At 38.6% G+C, this 24,513-nt stretch overlaps 1 protein-coding gene across 1 annotated transcript in view; it reads left to right on the top strand.

Moving 5' to 3' along the window:
- PREX2 (phosphatidylinositol-3,4,5-trisphosphate dependent Rac exchange factor 2) overlaps positions 1-24,513 on the top strand; it is a 177,121-nt gene that overhangs the window by 146,965 nt on the left and 5,643 nt on the right. Inside the window, exons 37-40 of the mRNA XM_054057421.1 lie at positions 354-420; positions 1,956-2,146; positions 17,514-17,616; positions 22,970-23,037. Of these exons, the coding sequence (XP_053913396.1) occupies positions 354-420; positions 1,956-2,146; positions 17,514-17,616; positions 22,970-23,037 (429 nt within the window). The remainder of the gene's footprint in view (positions 1-353; positions 421-1,955; positions 2,147-17,513; positions 17,617-22,969; positions 23,038-24,513) is intronic.

Genomic DNA, 24,513 nt, shown 5'->3' with positions numbered 1-24,513 from the left:
GCTCTGTTTGCATGCCAAGTTTCCCAGCCACTATTAAAATCTTGACAGTTGCCACAAACCTTTGTGAAAATTGCTTTCAGATCCAGTTTTTCTACTAATCAGAGATTAAAATTTTACACTGTAGTTTCGTGAGGCAGAGGGAATCCAGAACAAGGAACTTGTTCCTTATTACTTTAAAAAAAAGGGCAATAGTGCCTGTTTACACATGTATTATTGCTTGATCCCTTCTTTTCATGAAATTTAAAAAACAAAATCCAACCTTACAGTGGTGTCCAAGAATACTTACCTGTGTACATTTTGTTCAGGAGTTCAAACAATTAACAGTTGTTGCTGTATTCTGTATGTTCTCGCAGGGCATTCTACCTGGACAAGTCGAACTTGCCTCCAAATTCAACATCTAAAGCAGCTTACATAGATAAGGTAAATAAAAACGTTAAGTGCCTAATTAAACTCTGCATGTTACACACTGTGTTATTTTAATCCTTTGCTGAGGCTCTCTTAATTCCCTTGAAAACTGCATTATTTAAAGCAGGGGACAGGGAAAGGAGGAGCTCTCTTGCAGCATTTTATCTCACCCATGTTTTAGGTGCTAGGCAGTGCCATGTGAATTTGTATCAAAAGGTGTGGCTGGAGGGCACCAACATATTTGAGAAGAGGAACCATAGCTTTCTTTTTCCACTGTGCTTCCAGGAGCATGTGTGAAGTGGAAGAATAGGGTTGGGGGAGAGTAGGGGTAGGCAAAAAGTTTTCATTCTGAAAACTGGAAGTGCTGTTCCGAATTAAATACTCGGTCAGCATCCTGTTTAGAAGGCATTCTTCTCATTCTCCTTCATCTGTCTTTAAACTTATGTGACTGAGAGATCCCAGCGGCTATGAAAATTCGTTTAATGCTCTATCCTATTGTTGGAGAGTTCATGCCCATGTTGCAGGCTAGTAGGGGAAAAAGAAGTTCCTGGGGCCTTGCCTGCACCGACTTCAAAAGTGATTGGACTGCTATGGCCTGATAAAGAGTGATCATCAGCTGAGCCCTATGACAGACTAAATTTTTGTGACAGTATCATCCAGCATGAGTTTTAACAGACTGATTGTTCCTGTTTCTTGGATCTATGCTGGAGTGCATGGGGGGGATGAAGACATGTGCCTATGCCCCTCTTTGCCTGGTGAATCAGCAATTTAGCTTTCTGGGCAAAGTTACAGCTGGAGACATTTCGCTATATGTGAAGTCTTTGTTACCCCTAAGCCTGTTCCCTGTCTGTGTCAGTGAGAACTTCAAGGGCAAGATAAAAGCATCTCATAATCAAGATCTGATGAAAGGATGCTCAGTTAAGCTAATGTGTGTCTTTTTGCATTTGGAGCAAGCTAAGCGTGAGTGCATGATTTGTTTGTGGCTGTGGCTTTCGCTCTGTTCTCCATAGCTCTGCATTAGCAAGTCCTACTACAAAGTTAACTGTTCGTGCTTTGTAGTATGTTTTTGTCACTTCTCTTAGGTTTTTTTATTCCGTGTTAGGAAAGTCAGGATTAGGAACTAGACATTTGCATAAATTAAGGACAGTATTGTCATAATTAGAAGCTGATTGTATCAGCGAGTCAATTAACCAGTCTTGGCATCCTTCTGTATATGCATAAGGTTGTAGGTTGCCTCTTGATGGCTTCCCTTCTTTGCCAGTACCATTAATGGAAGTGGCATTGGGTCTACTCCATCTATTGAAGTGAAACACAGTTCTGTACAGAGGACTGGGAATGAAACAGTGACAGTAAGAATTTAAAAGTTTGAGAAAGTTGTCATAGGTCAAGTAACAGAAGACTGTGTGCTCTGTACTTACTGTAGGGAATTTTGCTTCAGCTTTCTCAGCCAGCCCTTTCGTTCATCTGCATCTGTGCTGACCTGCTCCGAAAGAACATTTCATGTGCTCTTAGTAGCAAATTCTTAATCTCACTCTCTTCCTTGCTTGCAGCTGATGAGGCCCCTCAATTGTGTGGATGAACTTTACCGACTGATAGGATCCTTTATCCGATCCAAGCGCACTGCTGCCTGTGCATATACTGCGTGCAGTGCTTCTGGAGTTGGACTGCTTTCAGTGTCTTCTGAACTCTGCAGCAGGCTTGGAGCTTGTCACATCATTATGTGCAACAGTGGAGTTCACCGGTATGACAATTTCTTTTCCTCCTTTTGTTTCAGTCAATCATTCAGTCATTGCAGGTTGGAGACTGCTGTTTTTTATTCATAGAGACGTCTTACACTAAATATCTGATATCTTAGACTAAGTATCTAGTGCTCTTGAAATATTTGTGGTGAAATTCTAGGATTGTACTTGCAATGATTGACAGAAATGAGCAGTACAATTTTGTTTTGTGCAGTTGTAGCAGATTGTTCCTCATTCACATCAGAGAAAGGCAGAAATCTTAATTGCTAAAGCAGAAAAATGAATGTTTCCTAGGTGAATGAGAGATTTGAGGGCTACAAAGATGATCGGGGGCCTGGAGCACCTTCCCTGCAAGGACAGTCTGAGAGAGTTGGGCTTGTTCAGCCTGGAGAAGAGAAGGCTCAGAGATCTTATAGCGACCTTCCAGTACCTGAAGGAGGCCTACAGGAAAGCTGGAGAGGGGCTGTTGATAAAGGCTTGTGGTTGATAGGACGAGGAGGAACGGGTGTAAACTGGAGAGGGGCAGATTTAGTCTAGACATTAGAAAGAATTTCTTCACTGTGAGAGTGGTGAGACACTGGCACAGGTTGCCCAGAGAGGTTGTGGATGCTCCATCCCTGGAGGTGTTCAAGGCTAGGTTGGATGGGGCCTTGGACAGCCTGACTTAGTGGGATGTCCCTGCCCATGGCAAGGGCGTTGGAACTAGATGATCCTTAAGGTCCCTTCCAACCCTAACTACTCTATGATTCTATGATACTATATTAAACTCCTAATACAGGCAAGAAATGCTGGAATTTGTATTTGCTTTATAAGCTAGGGGGAACTGTAGCAGAACTTGTTTTAAGAAGAAAAACGAAACACAAGACAGATGCATTTTTACAGGTGTGCCTCATGATAAGTAGAAGTTCAGCCTGTAAAATAATTGCTGTCATTAATACAAAATCAAAAATGAACTGAGCTATAATCAACTGATCTTTGTCATCAATGCTAAGAGATTTTGATAGACACATGTATGTATGACAATAGCATCATTGTAGAACTCTCTAGTACTTAATGATATTCATCAATGGCAGCAATATGTTTATGTTCCAGCTGGGGAGATTACCATGTTTTTGTACATTTCACCAAAAAAGCAAAGACTGCAATTGGAGGAGGGGGGCCACTCAACAAACAAAAATGCCAAACATAATGAAGAATCTGATGCTAAACAACTGCTTTGTTTATAAGAATTCCAAACTGTAGGTTACAGGTACCAGTATGTTAAAAATATGTTCTTTTGTTTCTCATCTATGAAAATCCTCCTTTTAGCAGACTTGGTTGCCAGTACGTTCTGTTAGAACGAGCATTATTTTCTGCTCATTGTAGGTAATGTCCTTTCTTTAAAAGAGCTTTGAGGAGAAAGAAAAAAAAAAAAAGCAGCAGAGCTGCAATGCAGATTATTTGGCATGAAAAATGGGAAAAGCTCCATATATAGCTAACAGAATTAATTTGTATAAAAACAGTGCTTGCCATTTCTTTTAACAGAGTTTGCTACAGACTGTATTACCTTATCACTGATACAAGTGTGTATATCATGCTTTATACTGTGCTCGATTTTAGGCAATATCAGAAAAGGGATTTATTATTTAACACTAGTCACTATACAGTATAGCATGGACTGACATGACGTTGTCATTTCAAAAGTCTATGAAGCTATACAGCTTTACTCTTTTTAATCTTGGTTTCACATCATATGTGATTGGAAAAGGCTTTAGGCTTAATTCTGCTATTTTTATAAGGCTGAGAAAGACTTCCTCTGTATTTCATCATGATTTCATGTATTAAGGCCTGAATTTGCCAATATATTTGTGCCAAAAAAAGTCTTATAGTTCAAGAATAAAGCTGGAGCAACTTTAATAGCCCAAATAAAAGCCCCACCCCACAGTGTCTGGGTCACAAATTACTCAGAATGGTTTGGTGACTGGATAAGAGGTGATATGCTTGAATCCAAACATAATCTGTTCTTAGATGAAAATAAATTATTCATCAAATTTCTGCTCAAAACTAGGGCTAATTCAAAGATATAAACTAGTAAATGTCTATTTAAGTATATTTAAAAAACACAAAATACTAGAAAACCAGCATGTTAGATTTCAAGACTATATTATAAGAAGAGGCTGAGTGAGCTTAGTCTGTTTAGCCTGGAAATGAGAAGTCTGAGAAGGAGATCTTATCAATGCTTATAAATATCTATGGGGCAGGTGACAAAAGCATGGGGCCGTAATCTTCTCAGTGGTGCTCAATGACAGGAAAAGGGGCAATGGGTACAAAATGGAATGGAGGAAGTTCCAAGTGAACATGAGGAAAAACTTATTTACTTGGAGCGTGATGGAGTACTGGAATAGGCTGTTGAGGGGGTTTGTGGAGCCTCATTCTCTGGAGATTTTCAAGACCTGTTTGGACACATTCCTGTGTAACCTGCTGTAGGTGAACCCGCTTTATCGGGGGGGTTGGATTAGTTGATCTCAAGAGGTCCCTTCCAGCCCCGACCATTCTGTGATTCCGTGATGATTAGCAGAGGGAAAAGGGTTGAAATATGTGTGAATTTCCATCTAGAAAGAATACTAGAATCACTAGGTTGGAAAGGACCCACTGAATCATCAAATCCAACCATTCCTAACACTCCATAAACCATGCCCCTCAGCACCTCATCCACCCATCCCTTAAACACCTGCAGGGAAGGTGACTCAATCACCTCCCTGGGCAGCCTATTCCAGTGTCCAATGAACCTTTCTGTGAAGAATTTTTTCCTGATGTCCAGCCCGAACCTCCCCTGGCGGAGCTACAGGCCATTCCCCCTTGTCCTGTCCCATCACTTGGGAGAAAAGGCCAGCTCTCTCCTCTTCACAACCTCCTTTCAGGTAGTTGTAGAGAGCAATAAGGTCTCCCCTCAGCCTCTTCTCCAGGCAAAACAACCCCAGCTCTCTCAGCTGCTCCTCCTAAGACTTGTTCTCCAGCCCCCTCACCAGCTTTGTTGCTCTTCTCTGGACACGCTCCAGAGCCTCAACATCCTTCTTGTGGTGAGGGGCCCAGAAATGAACACAGTACTCAAGGTTCGGTCTCACCAGTACCGACTACAGAGGGAGAATAACCTCCCTGGACCTGCTGGTCATGCTGTTTCTGACACAAGCCAAGATGCCATTGGCCTTCTTGGCCACCTGGGCACACTGCTGGCTCATGTTCAGTTGGCTGTCAACCAATACTGCCAGGTCCTTCTCCTCCAGGCAGCTTTCTAGCTAGACTTCTCCTAGTCTGCAGCATTGCACAGGGTTGTTGTGCCCCAAGTGCAGGACCCGGCATTTGGCCTTGTTAAACCTCACACCATTGGCCCTTGGCCCAGCAGCGCAGCCTGTTCAGATCCCTTTGCAGAGCCTCCCTACCCTCCCTCAGATCAACGCTTCCACCCAGCTTTGTGTCATCTGCAAACTTGCTGTGGGTGCACTCAATGCCTTCATCCACATCATTGATAAAGACATTGAACAGGGCTGGATCCAATACCGAGCACTGGGGAACCCCACTTGTAACTGGCCTCCAGCTGGAGTTCACTCCATTTACCACCACTCTCCAGGCCCGGCCATCCAACCAGTTTTGCACCCAGGAGAGTGTGCGCCTGTCCAGGCCAGAGTCTGACAGTTTCTGAAGCAGAATGTTGTGAGAAGCTGTGTCAAAGGCTTTACTGAAGTCCAAGAAGGCTACATCCACAGCCTTTCCCTCATCCAGTAGTTGAGCCACTTTATCATAGAAGGCGATCAGGTTAGTTTGGCAAGACCTGCCTTTCGTGAACAAATGTTAAAGGATTCATGACCACCTATTTACATAAAGTAAAAGTGCAGAACACTTTTCTGTAAAGCATGACTAGTGCTGCTTTACAGCAAGTCCATTTGAGCTTTTATACAGGAGACTGTTACTTCACTCATGCGTTAATACTGCCTTTGTGGTTTCCATCTGTTCAGAGAAAGAAACATCAACTCTTGGCATTATTAGAGACACTTTAAGATAGGCTCTCCAGGAAAAAGGCACACATTATTTGAGGATTTTATAGGTACCCGAAGAGTTTTTGCCCTGAATTTCCAGAAGTTCAGAAGAAGGCTCATGTATATAGGGACTAGAAGGGATTCTTGTGCTATTATTTTTTAAAGTGGTAAAATTTGAGGTAGTTTTTTTTAACAACAGTTTCCTGAAGTTATTATTGTGCATACAAACTGGATGGCCAAAGTGGTTTTTCCTTAGAATTTGATGTCATATAGGGTCACTTTGTGTGCTGTTTTCTCTTTCTGGCCTCCCTGTGTTGCTTCTCTGGAGTCCAGCACTAAGTAGGCTCTGCTTTTTGGCATTCTGAAATTGCCTTTGCCCAGACAGAAAGGTTGATTTGTCTCTAGCTATTAGGTTTTCTGGGTGAATTTTCTTCACAACATTTCTACTGCTAAATTCTGCTGTGTCTTTGAGAACCTACTCCCCTTGCTGCTTTGCACAGTGAAGCTGTCTCGCAGCACCATAAAATTCTGCAAAGAGGGCAGAGGAGGAAAGACTAGGATGCTGGATTTGACATGGATGTTTTTACTTGTTGCCTGCAATCTTGAAGACCTAATTCTTCCGTTTGCTGTAATATTATTTAATCAGGGCAGATAATCTTGCAAAATAATGCTCTTTAAGTTGTAAGTTAGTTCTTCAGAGTTCAAGCTACTGATTTTCAGTAAGAGAGGAAATTTATCTCTGGTTGTATTCAGCAATGTATCTGGCCTTCTGTGTTCTTGGAAACTAATGCTGTGAATTGCTTGATTGTGGTCAATTGCAGAAATCTCCCTTTTGTAGTCTCAGACCAAGGACTGAAAGGTTCCTGTATGCCTTCTTTTTTTAAAAAAACTCATTTTATCCTAATTTCTACATCTGATTTCTCATGGAGGAGAATTTCAGAGAGTCTGTGGAGAGTGCAGGGTGCCTGGCCGGTCAGCATTTTGTTCCTTGGAACTGAGAAAACTATTGAACTGTCAGAATTTAGGTATATTTAATAGACTTCAAACAAAATCTATATGAACCTTCCCTCACTCAATTTATCTATCTCTTACTGAACTGACTGGAGAGCCCTTTCTATGTTTTCGCAACTTAGGTGTCATGGTTTTACCGGGGGCGCATGTGTGTTCTGCCATCCCTCCTTCAGAATCAAATCCCAAATAGTTTGGGAAGGAGGTTCTGGGTAGCAGTCCAATGCAGAAAAGGCCAAGAACTATGAAATAGCAGCTTTGTCTGTTTTGACAGTGATTGCTGATCTCTGGATCAGCAGTGTCTTGGTTTCTGACTTCTCTGTGATCCGTATTAAATTGCTTTTTACACTGCACTAGGCTAAAGCAGCTTGACAGAGTTCATGTTTTCATCCCTACATCCAAGATAATGCTGGGGATTTTGAATTGCTAGTGATTGCTTTGCTTTGATTTTTATTATGACAATGTGTTTACCAATTTACATCAGAGCCTAAAATCCTATATCTATTTCAAACAATATTTCAAATATATTTTGATCACGAGAAAAACAAGGATGGTGAAAACTAAGTCCCTTTAACCTTCACTGCCCTAAGTGACGTGAATTCTACGAACTAACCTTGGATTATTATTGACTACTGGATGAGGGAAAGGCTGTGGATGTAGTCTTCTTGGACTTCAGGAAAACCTTTGACACAGTTTCTCACAGCATTCTGCTTCAGAAACTGTCAGACTCTGGCCTGGACAGGCGCACACTCTCCTGGGTGCAAAACTGGTTGGATGGCCGGGCCTGGAGAGTGGTGGTAAATGGAGTGAACTCCAGCTGGAGGCCAGTTACAAGTGGGGTTCCCCAGTGCTTGGTACTGGATCCAGTCCTGTTCAATGTCTTTATCAATGATGTGGATGAAGGCATTGAGTGCACCCACAGCAAGTTTGCAGATGACACAAAGCTGGGTGGAAGCGTTGATCTGAGGGAGGGTAGGGAGGCTCTGCAAAGGGATCTGAATAGGCTGGACCGCTGGGCCAGGGGCCAATGGTGTGAGGTTTAACAAGGTCAAATTCCGGGTCCTGCACTTGGGGCACAACAACCCTGTGCAGTGCTGCAGACTAGGAGAAGACTGGCTAGAAAGCTGCCTGGAGGAGAAGGACCTGGCGGTATTGGTTGACAGCCAACTGAACGTGAGCCAGCAGTGTGCCCAGGTGGCCAAGAAGGCCAATGGCATCTTGGCTTGTGTCAGAAACAGCATGACCAGCAGGTCCGGGGAGGTTATTCTCCCTCTGTAGTCGGCACTGGTGAGACCAAACCTTGAGTACTGTGTTCAGTTCTGGGCCCTTCACCACAAGAAGGATGTTGAGGCTCTGGAGCATGTCCAGAGAAGAGCAACAAAGCTGGTGAGGGGGCTGGAGAACAAGTCTTATGAGGAGCAGCTGAGAGAGCTGGGGTTGTTTAGTCTGGAGAAGAGGAGGCCGAGGGGAGACCTTATTGCTCTCTAAAACCACCTGAAAGGAGGTTGTGGAGAAGAGGGAGCTGGCCTTTTCTCCCAAGTGACAGGGGACAGGACAAGGGGGAATGGCCTGTAGCTCTGCTAGGGGAGGTTCAGGCTGGACATCAGGAAGAAGTTTTTCATGGATAGGGTCATTGGACACTGGAATAGGCTGCCCAGGGAGGTGATTGAGTCACCGTCCCTGGAGTAGTTTAAGGGACAGGTGGATGAGGTGCTGAGGGGCATAGTTTATGGAGTGTTAGAAATGGTTGGACTCGATGACTCAGTGGGTCCCTTCCAACCTAGTGATTCTATGATTCTGTGATTCTAAGTGAACATGCCTTGTTGATCAACATCAGGAACAGAGCTCTAAATTAGTCCAAGAAATCAATAGCTTGCATTTCTATTTTCCCTTTTTTATCATCTATAATTATATTTCTGCCTGCCATTCAGCTGTCCCTCTGTAAACAATGCTCTGCTTTCTTTACTTGTATTCATTTTGTTTGAAGTTGTAATCACTCTGTACAAATATAGGTGATGAAAGGCGCTTTTAGATTTTATTGAATCATCATGTTTGCTCCTGCTTGAGGGAGAAGAGCGAGACTGCTCTGCACAGACATGCCGTAGCATCTTTCCATGCCAAAATGAAATTAGGTGCAGCAGCTGCAGAAGCCTATTCAGGGACCATCGGCCTTGCAGGCTCAAAGGAATAATTTAAAGCATCCAAATGAAGCAAATTCCAAGTTTATTTAAAATTTTGCATTTCCTGGAGGATTGAGAGTAAAGAAGTCTTTTCTAATCTTGATGAACCCCAGAAAAAACACTGTCTTATTTTCTTTTCTGAATTTTAATTTCCTCTCCAAAAAGTCTCTCCTTAGTGTTACCATTCTTCAAGCTGTGGGGTTCTGCCTGGCAGGCGCTAGGCTGAATGATGAGGCAGGTTTTGCCAAGGGTTGATTATGCTGTCTCTTGTAGCTGGCACAGCTCCTGCAATCCAGCTAAACCTGCTCCATCTTCCACATAGCAAAACAGAGTAACACCATAAGCTGTCCATCATGGCCAGCTGCCTTTCTGTGAATTGAATAAAACAAGGTGAAAAATAGGAACTCTGACTTTATTTAAGACATTCTCTCACAAGAATGCTTCCTTTCAGATTATTTGAGAAATTTTTCTGTAGAAATTTAGTTCTGAGCTCAGCGTTACAGAAAAATATCTCCTTGAAGATTTGCAGCTATTTTTAGGCTATTAGCTCCACAGTAAGATGGCTTTCTGGGATCGATGGCACTACTTTCAGGAGACAGGTCAGCACAAACTGAGGAACTACCTCTTGCTCCACTCCAGCCTTCTGGTCTAAATCAGTCCAAACTGTGCTTTTAGTCCTGCTACCTTCCCATTTAATCAAGATTCCTTTCTTTTTTTAACTGTCAGTTTTGTTGTCTGTCTACAATTAGTGTATTTTAGTGATGTCTTACCTACAGAGGCATAAACGAACTTGCTTTCGTAAAACAATTTAAGATAGTCGGGGCAATCTCAAGCACAATTGCAGCCTGGGAGGAGAATGGATTGAGAGCAGCCCTGAAGAGAGGACTTGTGTTGACGGAGGATAAGAAGCTCAACATGAGCCAGCAGTGTGCTCTCGCAGCCCAGAAAGCCAGCCATATCCTGGGCTGCATCAGAAGAAGTGTGGCCAACAGGTTAAGGAAACTGATTCTCTCCCTCTGCTCTTGTGAGAACTCAGCTGGAGTGCTGTGTTCGGTTCTGGAGACCTCAGCACGGGAAGGATGTGGATCTGTTAGACAGAGTCCAGAGGAGGTCGCGATGATGATCAGAGGGCTGGAGCACCTCCTATATGAGGACAGGCTGAGATAGTTGGGCTTGTTCAGCCTGGGGAAGAGAAGGCTCCAGGGTGACCGTATAGCAGCCTTCCAGTACTGAAAGGAGGTCCATAGGAAAGCTGGGGAGGGGCTCTTTACCAGGGAGCGCAGTGATGGGATGAGGGGTGACTGTTTTAAGCTGAAAGAGATTTAGATTAAATATTAGAAAGAAATATTTTGATATGAGGATGGGGAGGCACTGGAAGAGGTTGCCCAGAGAAGTCATGGATGCCCACCTTGGGAGGCTGGATGAAGGCCAGGCTGGATGAAACTTTGAGCAGCCTGGTCTGGTGGGAGGTGTCTCTGTCCACGGCAGGGGTGTTGGAACTGGGTGATCTTCAAGGACCCTTCTGACTCAAACCAGTCTATAATTCTATGATTTTATTTCAGTCTGTACTGGTTACTATTTGAAAGTAGTTATGTAACTATTAAATATGTGATAATTTGTCTTCAGGCAAAATAAGACATTTAACACAAAGAGGGAATTTCTACAGTTATGATCATTTTTTTAATCTGTATTTGCCTTTCATAGGCAGTCTGGTACTTTTTTGCATTGTTCATCTCTAATATGTATGTGAAAGATAGTCTTAAGGGTTCTCTTGCATGTTTTAAATTTTGAGACACTATTTTGCTTAAAATGCAGTCTGAAAATACAAAGAAGTGTATAATGTGCACTGAAACAGATAAGATGGATCTAGCTTGTTACTACTATGGATTTCAAGATTTTATTTTTTTTTTTTGTATTTTAGATTCCTTTTAACATAATGGACCAGGATATACATTTAGTAGCAAGGCTGACACAAAAGTGGATCACTTTGCTCTGTAGAATCATCCTCACACTTCAGTTCTTTGCAGCATTATCTTACCTGCAGTCCAGGTCTTTGGAAGAATCTGATTCTTCCTTACAAAAACTGCTACATTACAACAAAAATAGAATCAATCCTCTTGAGCTATCTAACATGAAAATTTTATGCAAATCTTCTTTAGATTTGGAGGTGGAAGAGAGTTAACAGAATTACCTGAACTATGGCAGGACTATTACAGGAGGTAAACTGCAATTTTCCAGCAGATTTACTCACCTGCTTGCATGGGAAGAAGCCTCTAATGTGAAAGACTTTCTGCACAGAACAAGAGATAATGGCCAAAGCTGGGTTTTCAGAGTGATTTTGGGGTTTTTTTAGATTTTTTTGTTTGTGTTTTTGCAAATATGGCTGAGAATGAGGAAGCAAAAAGCATGGGATAATTTGAGTTTTTGTTCTTTCATCAAACAAAGATTATTTAATGATGGGAGTGCCTCCTTACATCATTTCCAGCTGATTAAAGGTAGCAAGATCCTACAGGAAGGATGTTTCTGAAAAGCTGCTGTGTGCATTTTTTTAATACTAACAGCTGAGTGGTGAAAAGAATTGCTGGTTTTGTGCATCTTTTCCATTGTTCTTTGAAAAACTCTGTTTTTTAAAAAAGATGGAACAGTTACATTTTAGTCCTAGAAACAGAAATAGTAATCTTCCAAATATACTACAGAAAAAAATAGTTGCCTACTGTATCTTTCATGCTTCAGGATTGAAAATTACTAATATTGTATCTAATAAACCTGATTATATTTGTAAACTACAAAAGGAGTCATTAACCAAAGTTAGGTCTGAAATAAGGCTAATGTATACTTCCCTCCCAAGACTGATTCTCCAGCTTGGTAAGTTCATGCCATGCATTTCAGGAAGTCAGAACTTTGTTGTTAGCTTGTGTTTGAAAATACCTGGTAGAGCTGGATTTGGATATCCTGTCATGGGATGGTGGATATATGCCTTATACAGGAGTTACGATATATTTATCTGTATATTACATTTATTTGAGGGTTGCACAACTATGTAATCACAGTGGTGTTACTTGGGTAGGAAACCTGTGCATGCTGATGCTTAATAGATAAAAGGCAGAAGTGGATTATCCATTTAACCATGGATTGTCCATTTCTGTGTAGTGTTGTGATATCTTCCACAGTCACTTTTTGAAGCATTTTTTATGACTACTGAACTATAATAATTGAATGAATATATTTCACATAGAGAGTAATGGCTTCTTCTATGTTCGCAAAAATAACAGAAGTTTTGGACCAACCTTCAGTGGAGATGGGTTCAACCCATGGCTGATTTTAAAGTAATGGTCCTTCTACACTAGGAACATCTCAGCTTCACAGAGGTTCGTAAAGGCACTGAATCTAAGTCCTGAACTCCAGTAGAGTTTTATTGTGGTTGTAAAACAAAATATTGTAGTTTAATGTATGAAATCCATGCTTATTTTCTTGCTAGTACCTGTTGGCTGGCCTAACTTCCCTCTCCCTGCCAGGTGAAATTCTGATCAGTAAAGTTTAAGTATATGAGCACAGGGAATGCAAATTTCATTTTCACTTATATGTAGACATATTCCCACAATGCTAACAGCTTGAATTTGTGGGAGAGTCTCAAATTAAGCCTTTGTAGTCTTTTTATGCCTATTTCTTACAGTCTTGAACAATGTTCTTCCTTCCTTTTTTAGGTTTATCATAGCCTATTTTCTTCTTTGGGTTACTCATAAGAATAAAACATATTTACCCAGACATTACTGGCAATTATATAAAAATACCCACAAAACTCTTACCGCAAAGTGACTGACTTCAATAAGTTTTTGATTGCTGCATACTTTGACATAAATAATAGCTACTCTATAAGCATTAATTTAAATGGCAATAGAAACAAATGAATTCTTAATTGTGCAATTGGTTTAAAAGGTGGTCAAATGTAGGTATGATTACCTTACAGTGTATGGAAAGAAAATTAATTAAAATAATAGCAATGACATTAAATACAGATTGAGTAGGAGCTTTAGATTTTAATTAGACTAAGCATCCATCCATCTTAATTGTATTTTTTTTTTCCTATTCACATAGCAAGAACATAATTCATTTCGACATCTCTGACTATGGTAACTAATAAACGAATGTTTCACCTCATCTTTTCTATTCAGAGCATTTTTCTAAGGGATGTTTTGATGCATCTTTGGATGTAGGATGGCTTGAAACCTGAGAATGAATTGAATGATTTAGTTTCTTTTTACTCGGGTAACAGATACACAGTTTGCTGAGTCATAGCTCTGGAGATCATGTGCATGAACTCAAGCTAAGTTTTCTTCCAGGTGACATAAAACAATCTGTCCTGAAATAATCCATTTCTTACTAAATTTCAATCTGTTTTCCTCTTTTACATCTCCATTTTTCAATGTAGATGTTTGTCTATCCAGCCCATTTGCTGCCCTTTAGTAAAAATAACATCCAGTCAGAAACAAATGGACTGTTGTTGATAGAAAATGATTTAACACTTTTTGTTCAGGATGGTCTGATCCAGAAGATGTTTGAAAGTTTGTGTTTAATCTTCACATCAATAATGTCATGACTGGTGGGAGAGTGGGGATAGCAGGCAGGGGCTGGGAGCAGCTGCAGCCCCTTCTGTTTCTTGGAAACCAAATGAGTGAAATGAGGAATTCTCTGCCCAATTGTGTTGGGAAAGCCAAGTGTCTGTGCTGCCTTGCTGCTGTAATCTGTCAACGCAAGGAATTTGTGTTTCTAACTGACAAATTCTGAGATGATGAATTTGGGTCTTTTGTTTTTCTGGCATAAAAGAAGAGATGAGAGGAAAACAGAGGGAGTGAAAACAGATTTTGATTTGTTTACAACTGTAAAATATATAGATTTGGGATTTATACTTCCCTTAACAGAATGTTATGAAAGCACTGAAGAAGTTTTTCCTCCTAATATTTTCCTTGTTTGGTTGTCTGGGCTGATTGCATCCAAATGACCAGATAACTTTCGGTGGTCAGAACTGCTTCCAAATTGCTTTGTGAACTTTAATAACATCTGCTTATCACCTCTCAAAATGGAGGAGAAGGGTGGATTATTACATATTGCACATACTTGCTGAGAATCCTGGATATTGAACCTTACTCGGACCACCAGAAGAGTCACCATGTGAGGAATTCCCAGTTTTCATATTTCACGAAAATGTAGAAGTTGTACTGGTTTAAATTTGTATTTGTTTGATCTCTCTGTGCTTGGCAGCCTCATTGCTGAAATTCTTCCAGTTACAACTTTTCCATGTTACTGTCTGATGTTTTGTGTGTGCATTTGTTTCTTTCACAACTGGTTTCCAGGGCAGTTTGATTTGTGGTAATGGATATGTAGTAATTAAAATACTATATTTGAAGAGCTGGGAGAAAGCACAAGCATCTAAATACATGTTCAATAGGGAGTCAGTTCAGCATAGCACCATGGAAGGTTTACATGATCAGTTTTATTAGGAGATGCCATCTCATTGATTTGGTAACTAAAATGAAGCTATTTGATTGTTGTTGGGTTTTTCTATTTAGAAAGTAGTAACTTCATTTCATAATTGCACGACAAAAGCCATAACAAATAATTTATATTTAATTCTGCCATTTGCAAGATCTTTTACATGCCCTAAGTGAAATACAAAATCTCACAATGTTTAATTGCATCTCTAATGAAATAATATATTGAAATGCAGCCATGCCACCGATGCTGTTTTAACATTTTTCAATATACACTAGTAGGTTACAAAGTTTTTTAAAAGAAACACTGGATGTATCTAGCCAATGTTACTGTAGGACTTCACCTTATATGTAAAATATTTTTCTTAAAGAGGTATGATAATAATGAACATCATTACTACTGTCATCTTGAGTAACTTTGCTATTGATTTTCTAGGATACACTAAAAATATTATCCTTAGAATTACTATTCTCTTTTGCCTTGAGGTGATATCTTCAATTTTAGCCTATACATTTCAGATTGTACTGTAGTTGTTGCCTTCCCCTGTAGTAGCGTATTAAAGAAATCATCACTGTGCTATTTTACTCTTTCTCTCTACTTTTCACACTCTGATTATGTCTTTATATACGCACTTGGCAACCTTATTTCTGAATCACGGTTGGCATTGTCAAAGCTTAGGCAGCTCAGAATGTCCATGATCACCAGCTATTTCATCAGGCTCAGATAGGGAGCAGATTGGCAGGCCTTTCCAATCACAAGAATAGTGCTCGCACCTAATTCTTCAACCTGGGCTTCATTTAGGAGTTTCTTTTGTTAGATTTGATTCATGCATGCAGATTATGATTTTCCTGTCCTTTCAGTCTTTTGTATTCCAGGAAGATGGGAGTTATGGGAAAGTTGGCTCAGTAACTGGTTGGTTGAAAGCTGTACTTTGAGCCCATTAACCTCTATTATACCTACAGAGAGCATTTTTACCCTTTTTCTCTGGCTTAGATTACACCTGCCAAATTAGATTTCAGATACTTTTGCTTTTTCCTGTTGTCAGTGGAACAAAGCTTCCTTTGCAGTCTGGTGTTGAAAGTTAGATGTTTAGATTTTGGTGGGCAAATATGAGAATGTACTTTATTTGTGCAATATCTCACCTTTCAAATACAGGATAAAACACAGTGTTTAGAATTTCTGGTCTAAAATTATGCACCTTAATTAAATATCTAACACAAAATATCAATTGATTTTTCCTTCAAGATAACTTTGAGGTTAGGGTATACAAGAAACTGGGGAATAAAAATTATTTCATTACCAAGGAAAACCGCTTGGCTTATAAATTTTTAATGAAAGGCCATTAATAAAGCTACAGATCAAATTTAATATCTTCTGCATTCACTACTGTGAATTTTTTTACAGTCCATAAATTTGCTTAAGCTGTATTTAAAACGTGTCAGGGTTTTTTTTTTCCAGTAAGAAAATAAGCGCAGACACATTTTTCCTCCTACAGATCTTCTGCTCAGCAAGATGAGTGTTTGATTGAAACATATTGTCTGTTCTTTGTGCATAATATACACTATTCAGAATCAGTTGGTCAGGATTTTGCCAAAAGTAAATGCAAAAGTATATTTTAACCATGTGTCTTAGTTTTATTATTTGAACTTGAAATATGCAACTTCTGTCAGGTTCTACTGAGAATAATTTTTGTGCACCTCCTCTTTCTGACTGAAGAAATTTGGTTATGCAGTACTTCAGTTGTGAATAGAAAAAATTATCAAGCAGCTTACTGGTGCAGAATGGAGCCACTCTCACCTCTTGGATGATAGGAGCACTCAAACACACACTTTCTGAAAAGTATCTATTTCTAGTCAGCTTTGTTGCCTTTATTTGTGAGTCTCATTCAGCTTTGGTCTTGTTTGCATGAGAAAACAACTATCAGTCCTTGTCCTTCTCATCGCAACTGAATTCGGAGGACATGTCCAAAGGGATTTTCCCTACTACTTCTTGTCCGTTGTGATGATAGGTTTACTTAAAGCAACATCTTTACCTCTGAAACTTACCTGGTTGATCTGACAAAGCAATTACAGCCTTTTCATTAGGATGTGGTACCATGATCATTTTTTGTCCTCAAGTGTTTACTTGAAAAAGATTGGTAAAGTAGGAGAGGACAGTTATTTGAAAGAATGTCCTACTTATTTTGGTTTTTTTTAAAGGAGTAAATGGCTCTTGATTTTGGACTGAACTGCAGTAGCATGCCAAGGTCAGAATCCTGGTATCAAAACTAGGGTTGACATTAACAGTGGAGGATGAGAGAGGACATGTACAGAAACAACCTGGAAAGGGATATGATTACGAAACCTTTTTCTCTTTGGCTTGTCACTCTCTCATGCACTGGCCAAGCCATAGTTGGGTTTGGTTTTTATTGTTTTTTGGGGTTTTTTTATTTAAACAACAGCAAAAGAGAGTAAATGCATTTGGTTGTAAGTCATCAGAAACACTTGTTACGCTCAAAGTCTTTGTACTTAAGAAACATTTTAGTGTTCAGACTAGTATCTGTGTGGATGGGAGAGGGGACAAGGTCTACTATGCAATACTTTTATTGATAATTTTTCTAAAAAAGGTAATTTATCTAAAAGCAATTATTTTAAGGAAAAGACTGCTAGCACATAGCTGACTTCCGTCTTCCATTGCAGATGCACTCTGAGTGTTACCCTGGAGCAGGCGATTATTCTGGCTCGGAGCCATGGACTACCTCCACGTTATATCATGCAAGCTACCGATGTCATGCGCAAACAGGTAAGATGCACAGTGTGGTTAAGATCTGGATATTTCCTAAGATGTTGTGTTATCATCAAACAAGAATGACTAGACCAAAAATTTTTTAACCTCCATCTTAATGTTGTCAAATATCTGTGTGAGTTTTCTTAGTCTGGGTATTTTGTTGTTTTGTTTCAATTCTCTTCCTTTATTGTTGACTGAAAGTTGTGTTTTTTAAAATACCGGGACAGGTTTTTTTTAACCAGCTTGCTTTTTTTATATGTGTGAATGGATCATAATTTTTACAGGGTTATGATTTTAGGTAATGATTTTTGTATAGTAACTGCTGTGGCATCACCTTACGTTATAGTACTCTTTTGAGTAAGACAGTCTTTATTTTAATATAGATCACCTGTAAAAATAACTTATGTTTATTAATTATTGTTAATAAAAAGTTATTCATATACTGAATGAAAGGAAAATGTAGGAGGGAAGGGGAGAAATAAATTTTGTGTTAATTAACTTTCCAGGCAAGATTCCTAAGAACCATGTGCTTATTTCAAACGCCATTTTTCAGTCTTTGTTCATACTAGAATAGTAGGATTTAGAGGCTGATGTAGGTAGATAGCCACCTCAACATGAACTTTTAGTGCTAAGGTAAGGCAAAAAAATGCTGAATTAAAAGGCAGTATCAGTGGAGAATGGGAGTTACACTCTGCTGTACTTGTACAATTTTTCCTACAATATCTTGTTATCCAATAAATATTTTCAAAAGGATGTTTGGAATCTTGGAAGGAGTTCAAAGGAAGAACGTGAATGATTCAGAGGTCTTTAGACAAGGCTTATGAAGTAAAGATTAAAGAGCTCAACCTACTCAATTGTTCAAAGGGAGGTTGAGTGGGGGCTTAATCTCTCTGTGTGCATATGGAACTTATATCCCATCCTGTGGTATTTTTTAACCTTATGACAAAAACATAAACAAGATACAGGATGCACTCAATCTTGAAGTGAAAAAAAGATAATTATATATTGGAACAATTAATCACTGATAAGAAAGATTAATAATTTCTAAGTTTCGTTTGCATCTAACTTTATTATTTGCATTAATGCTGCTACGTATTCTGTGCAGCAATCACAGTTTAGTTATGAAAACATTTAAGCAGCTATACTTCACTTCTGACTTGTAGACAAAAATACACATGCTACATCAAACCTTTAGTCTGTTAAAGTGATTGTATAGGTATTCTCAAGCCATAGATTCTGATCAATTATATGTAAATGCTACTGCCTAATGTGGCAGTTTCACACGTCAGTTAACATATATCAGAGTAGTCTCATTCCTTCTCATATTGGACCTTCATTTTGTTGGGTGCATAAATTAAGTTTCTGTGGTGAATAAATACCCTCAAGGTTCTTGAAAGTCATGTAAGGTCATGTAAGGTCATGTAAGTCAGCTCAGGAATTACAGCTTTAACTTGACTTGAAAATAAAGCTACTGCTGTATAAGAATAAATTTGCACGTATAGGTTGATAGGTCTGCTTCTTCTGAAGTTCTAGGCAAAAGGCAGATCTAAAAACGTGAATGTAATGTTTTGCATATATGTACTTGCAGGATGCATTCTGTCAAAGGGCACGTTTTAGATAGACAGTTCTAGACCATTTTTAAAAATGCTGATTCATTTGTAGATCTTCTCCGTTTATTAAATGAAAATTAAAGGCAAAATAAAAGTACACATGCTTTTGAGCAGCTGTAACTGTACTTGATGAAACAGAGATGTAGAAAGAAGCCTCCAGTGAGGCTACGTTCTCTGAAGTAAAACAGCAGGTGATCAATAGCTGTTAAAGATACCAATATCTCAATACCACCCACAGACACTGCAAAAAAATGTGCTAGTATATCAAGCCAGACTTTTTTCACACATTATTCCTCTTGCAGGAAACCATTATGGCATTTAATAGAGTAATAATCTTTTGTCGTAATTTAAAATCAGTCTTGGAGTTCTGTAGTAGAAATACAATCTCCCATTAAATTCTAAATGTTTTGGAGTAATTTCAATAATGCAGTATAGTATTTTCTAGAAACCTGTTCCGGATTTAATGGTTAAATCTTCTGTAGGATTTAACTGTCAGGAGCATAATGAAGGTCATAAAAATTAGAGGGAGAGGAAAAGTTTCTTGGTGTTCCATGCAAAACATATAGTTAAGGGCAATACAAGTGTCTTACTGGGCTAAATGTAAAAAGCTGACAAATAAGATCTTTGTTAGACCAGTTACACCCTGAATCTTTTGCGAAATAAAGAGATTAGCCATAAGGAGGTGCAAATGGAAGGACATCTATTCCATCTGTTATTCTAGAGAAGCCAGCAACTAGTGCCTAGCAGTATCAGCTTTGCATGAGGGGAAATTGTCTGGAAGCTGACACCTCTTCCAGCTCGAGCCATCAATACTGAATAACTGGAGGCACCGGATTGAATGGATGACCTCAGGAAGTTGCTTTTTCTTTTCAATTGAATGAGGTTGTGATCATATTTAACAAGGTTTACAATAGTCCTGACTGTATTGTTGGAACAATTAAAAAAATTATTGCCCTGTCATTTGTAGTTAGGTATTCACAAGCACCTGCTCTGTGAGAACTAAGGAGACCAACTTGTGAGAGTTAGTATGAAATTGAGTCTGTGGGATGGTTTTAGTTAAGTGGTTTCTGCTTTTCATCTTCTAATCCAGTCTAGACTGATTTTTAAAATACAAAAGGTCCCAACTATCTTGTAGTAACTTTATTTACTCATGTATGTTTGTTAATGTAAACATCTGTACCAGCAAAACACTATGTAAAGCCTCCTGATAGGAGTGTGTCTTCAGGACGCAACAAAGGACAGAGCCCTAGCAAAGGGGCTACAGGAGGGCATAGGGCTTTGAGGAAGAAAAGTAACTAAAAAGCTGATAAATAGAAAAGGTTAGAAGAGAATTTGTGTTGTGAGTAATCATTTTTCCATGCCTTTTCATGAGTATAACACTACATTTTAAATGATTCTCATAAGAAGTGTACTGATTAGAGCTCTCTGAGCAGGGCATAAAAAGAATCTGTTTTCTTTATCTGACTGGTTCTTGCTATCCTTAAATTAATGTGTAGCTTGAAAACAAACCTATGATATTTTCTCATGACAATGAGAATACTAGTTCACATGTAAGAGTCCAGTTTGATGGTAGTGTCTCCTCATAGCTGCCCACATCTTTCACCAGTATCGTGGCAGTACTGGTACACAGAGAAGCATTCTGGAGCCCTGTAGCACAAGAGTCTCTCATGCCTACCTGAGACAAACAGTATCAATATTTTCATTGCTATAGCTTTAAGAATAATATTGGAGAAGCATAAATTAACAGTATGTTGAAACAGAAATGGAACAGTGGTGCTCAGTGGAGACAAAGAGTTACCATGTAGCAAGTTGCTAGTAATTCTTGGGGACTTTTCCTGTGAAGAAATAAGAGTCTGGTAGTTGTAAGTAAGGTCTAATTTGTTCTCCTGCTAAACAATAAATTACATGGTTGTATAAAGCTATACTCCTTTTAAAATCAACATATTTGATTTATTATGTGAGCAAGATACTAAAATTGATCTGTCTAGTGAGTGATGCAAGTAAAAATAGGCTGGTTTTGTTCTTAGAGGTAGTCACAGCACTGACGTTCAGGATCCACATGTGATTAATTTAGATAGTTTTCCCATGTGTATTTATATTCTGGCTCTCAATTATGTTAATCGTATGCCAGTCTCGGCAGTCAGCTATGGTTGTCCCCACCAGCGCAGAACTAAAGGCATCAAATGAAACTGGCAGATTCAAACCAAATTAAAATAGTGGTTCTTGACACAAGAAGCTAAGATTGTACCCAAAACGTGGAGGTTAGTGATGTGAAGTTATTAATGGATTCAAAATGAGATTGGAAAGGGAAGAGAATTACTAAAATCTATTAAATATAAATTTGCTGTTGAACAGAGGAAGTATTGAGTGACTAATGATTGAATTATGGAGGAGTTTCTGGAGAAAAACATGTTTGTCATGGTCTTTAGTTATGTGTCTTTTGCAACAGTTGGAGACAAGCTTGGATCTAAAGCTGGTAAAATCACATTTATATTCTGCCTAGTTATTTTCACTGTCTTTACCACTGGTTTTTTTTTTCGACAAGAAGTATAAAGATCATCTTTTGTTTGAGATTGTAACAGTGAACAAATACCTTCTCAGTTACCTGGGTACCAGATTTCAGTTAAAAGCAAGGTCTAGTCTCATTCTACAAATTGAATCAATGATTATATATAACTAATTTTTACATCATGTGTAGCTGCCATTGCAGCTGTGTTTGGAATGTGAATTATCTTTGATGTTTCACACCAATCCAAGATCCAAGATCTCACTGTAAGAATTCTGAGATTATTTATTTTTGTCCTCTGTTATCTTGTCCTGATTTTAGGTAATATAAATAAATATTTATATTTATAAAATAAAGGGAGAGTAAGTGTATTTATTATAGACAGGACAAGTAGTTTCCTCCTTTGAAATGTTAGAAAACAGAGAGAGGCCGTAAATCTAACAGATATGTTTCTTTATGATAACTATTTTACATTTATAAAACTGCACTTTAAAATCTAGACCTCATCATTTAAAAACAAATACTACTAAATTCTTTCATATGTCTAAGCCAACTTGTTTGCAGAACAGTCTGCATTTTTCACTGTTATGGTATATGAATATTGTACAGGTTTTATCAAGACCAGTTTTTCTACTTGGCACTACTTTAAGCAGAGGTGTTGTACTAAATAATCTTGTGAGGTCCCTTCCAACCCAATTTTTTTGTGATTCTGTTGATTATAAAGGAAGATCAACACTTGCATTTTTCTGACCCTAATTTAATACCTCAATGTAGGCCATTTTTCTAGATTCAACTAGAAAGCTATTCATAGAGAATAGTCTGTAGTATATATATGCAGAAGTTCATAGGAAATAAGTGACATTTCAGAAAAGAATTTTGTTATCCATGCCTTGTACAAAGAGTGGTGATAAAAATCAAAGAAATTGAAACAAGATGTGTTTGGACTCTTTTAAACCTTATATGGTAATTATTAATGAAGACTTTTATGTTAGTAGGAGATATATATGCATTTATTTAATGACAAGTGGAAAGTTTCTATCTCTTTTCCACATATGTCTCTAAGTTGAGAATTAATATACTGCTTTAACTTGTTCCTCACCTTAGAAAATTCTAAAAGGAGAGTTGTTTCAGGACATGGAGCACATGTATTAACTGTTAGGTTGTAAGCAATAGTTACGTTCATCTAGGAAGCTCAGCAAACTTTCTGACTTGTGTTGGAATAAATGAAGCAAAGCTGGTTTTTCTTTCACAGGGTGCAAGAGTCCAAAACACAGCCAAGAATTTAGGAGTGAGAGATCGAACACCACAATCTGTCCCAAGGTAATTGATTGTGTCCTAGACCACGATTTTGTCTAGTTTGTGCCAAATTATATTCTAGACACTAAAAATCTAACAGTAAACATTGACTGTATTGTGCACTAACTGGTAAGATTTGGATTTTAATGTACATAAAATCAATTATGTTCTTAGCTGTATAGTTTTACTTAAGGTAATTAGCTGCAGAAGTTCAGGCTGTGTAGTGCCTCAATATGTGCCCATTTAAAAATGAAACCTAGCTCATGTTAATTATGAAAACACTGGAGAAAAAACTTCATCACTTGTGATGTTTAGTGGTTTTGGGGAAATACTCATAACTAAATCCATAACCTCATTTGAATGAAATGCTGTACTGCAGTATCTTGGCAAAATCGTGTTCTAGTTGTTTTTAGAGATGATGTAGTCTCTCTTTGTCTCTTTCTGAAACATCCATTAGAATGAAAAATGCGACTATTCTCTATTTATCCAGCTTTTTAATGCTGTGGTGGATTGCAGATATTTGAAATATTTCTTAACAAGCACAATACTTATAAATGAAAATAACCAAAGAACAATGTTCTTAATACTATCTTAAAGGTGGTTTATTAATACAGCTCTAATTTAAACCTCATTTTTTACCAATTTAAAACATAATATTTTTTGTTGATGAGTGATAACATGTTGAACAAGCTAAACAGATACATGGAATACATAACAGATCCACTGCGGTGTTTAAATTTCAGTAAGGGAACACTGAATTAGTCACCCCTGATAGAGGTAACCATGTGCATGAACATACAGGTGATCCATAGCCTCACAGAAAGACTGGCTTCTGGGTCCAGACCAGTGATATGCAGGAACTTTTTCTTAGGCAATTTGCTCCCCTGTTCTCAGGTGTCTCGATTTCTCCTGATAGGGAATCGGACTACTGCTCATAATTTGTTTGCAACAAATCACTGCACATTGGCATGCCTGTGCTTGATATGATCCTAGAAAAGGAATGTACCATAAGTGAACATAATGTGCATAAATCTGAGTAGCAGCTGTTGTGCAGTTGCTTAAAATTCCCCTACATCGTTTGCTCTGAGGACAAGTAATCTTAATTACCATTTTAACCTGAAGAATACACAGATCTTGGTACTTGGGGCTGAGTTTTTCTGCACATTGTTCCATAGAAATTAGATGTCGCTAAAACATCAAAACTTAACTCCACTGCAATTACTTAGATGAGGTTCTGACAGTAATTTTATTTGTCTTTTGCCAGCTTTGAATATTGCTGCTTTATTACACCAGAATCAAATAAATAATCCCTGTTTATTTTTTTTATGCGTACTTGTCTGCATAAGGATCAAGCCATGTTATTATCTCACTGCTATATAAATATGAGATATACATGTATTGGCTTCTATGTGGCTCCTAAAAAAGACATTGATGTCTGCACAATGTGACCTTAAGTGATCACATTTCTGAATTTGCCAGGTGACAAAGGGGAAGAGCCCA

This window comes from Cuculus canorus, chromosome 2, assembly GCF_017976375.1.
Source record: "Cuculus canorus isolate bCucCan1 chromosome 2, bCucCan1.pri, whole genome shotgun sequence".
Classification (NCBI taxonomy): domain Eukaryota; kingdom Metazoa; phylum Chordata; class Aves; order Cuculiformes; family Cuculidae; genus Cuculus; species Cuculus canorus.
The sequence above is the reverse complement of the archived record's forward strand: the minus strand, read 5'-3'. Positions and strand labels throughout refer to the sequence as shown.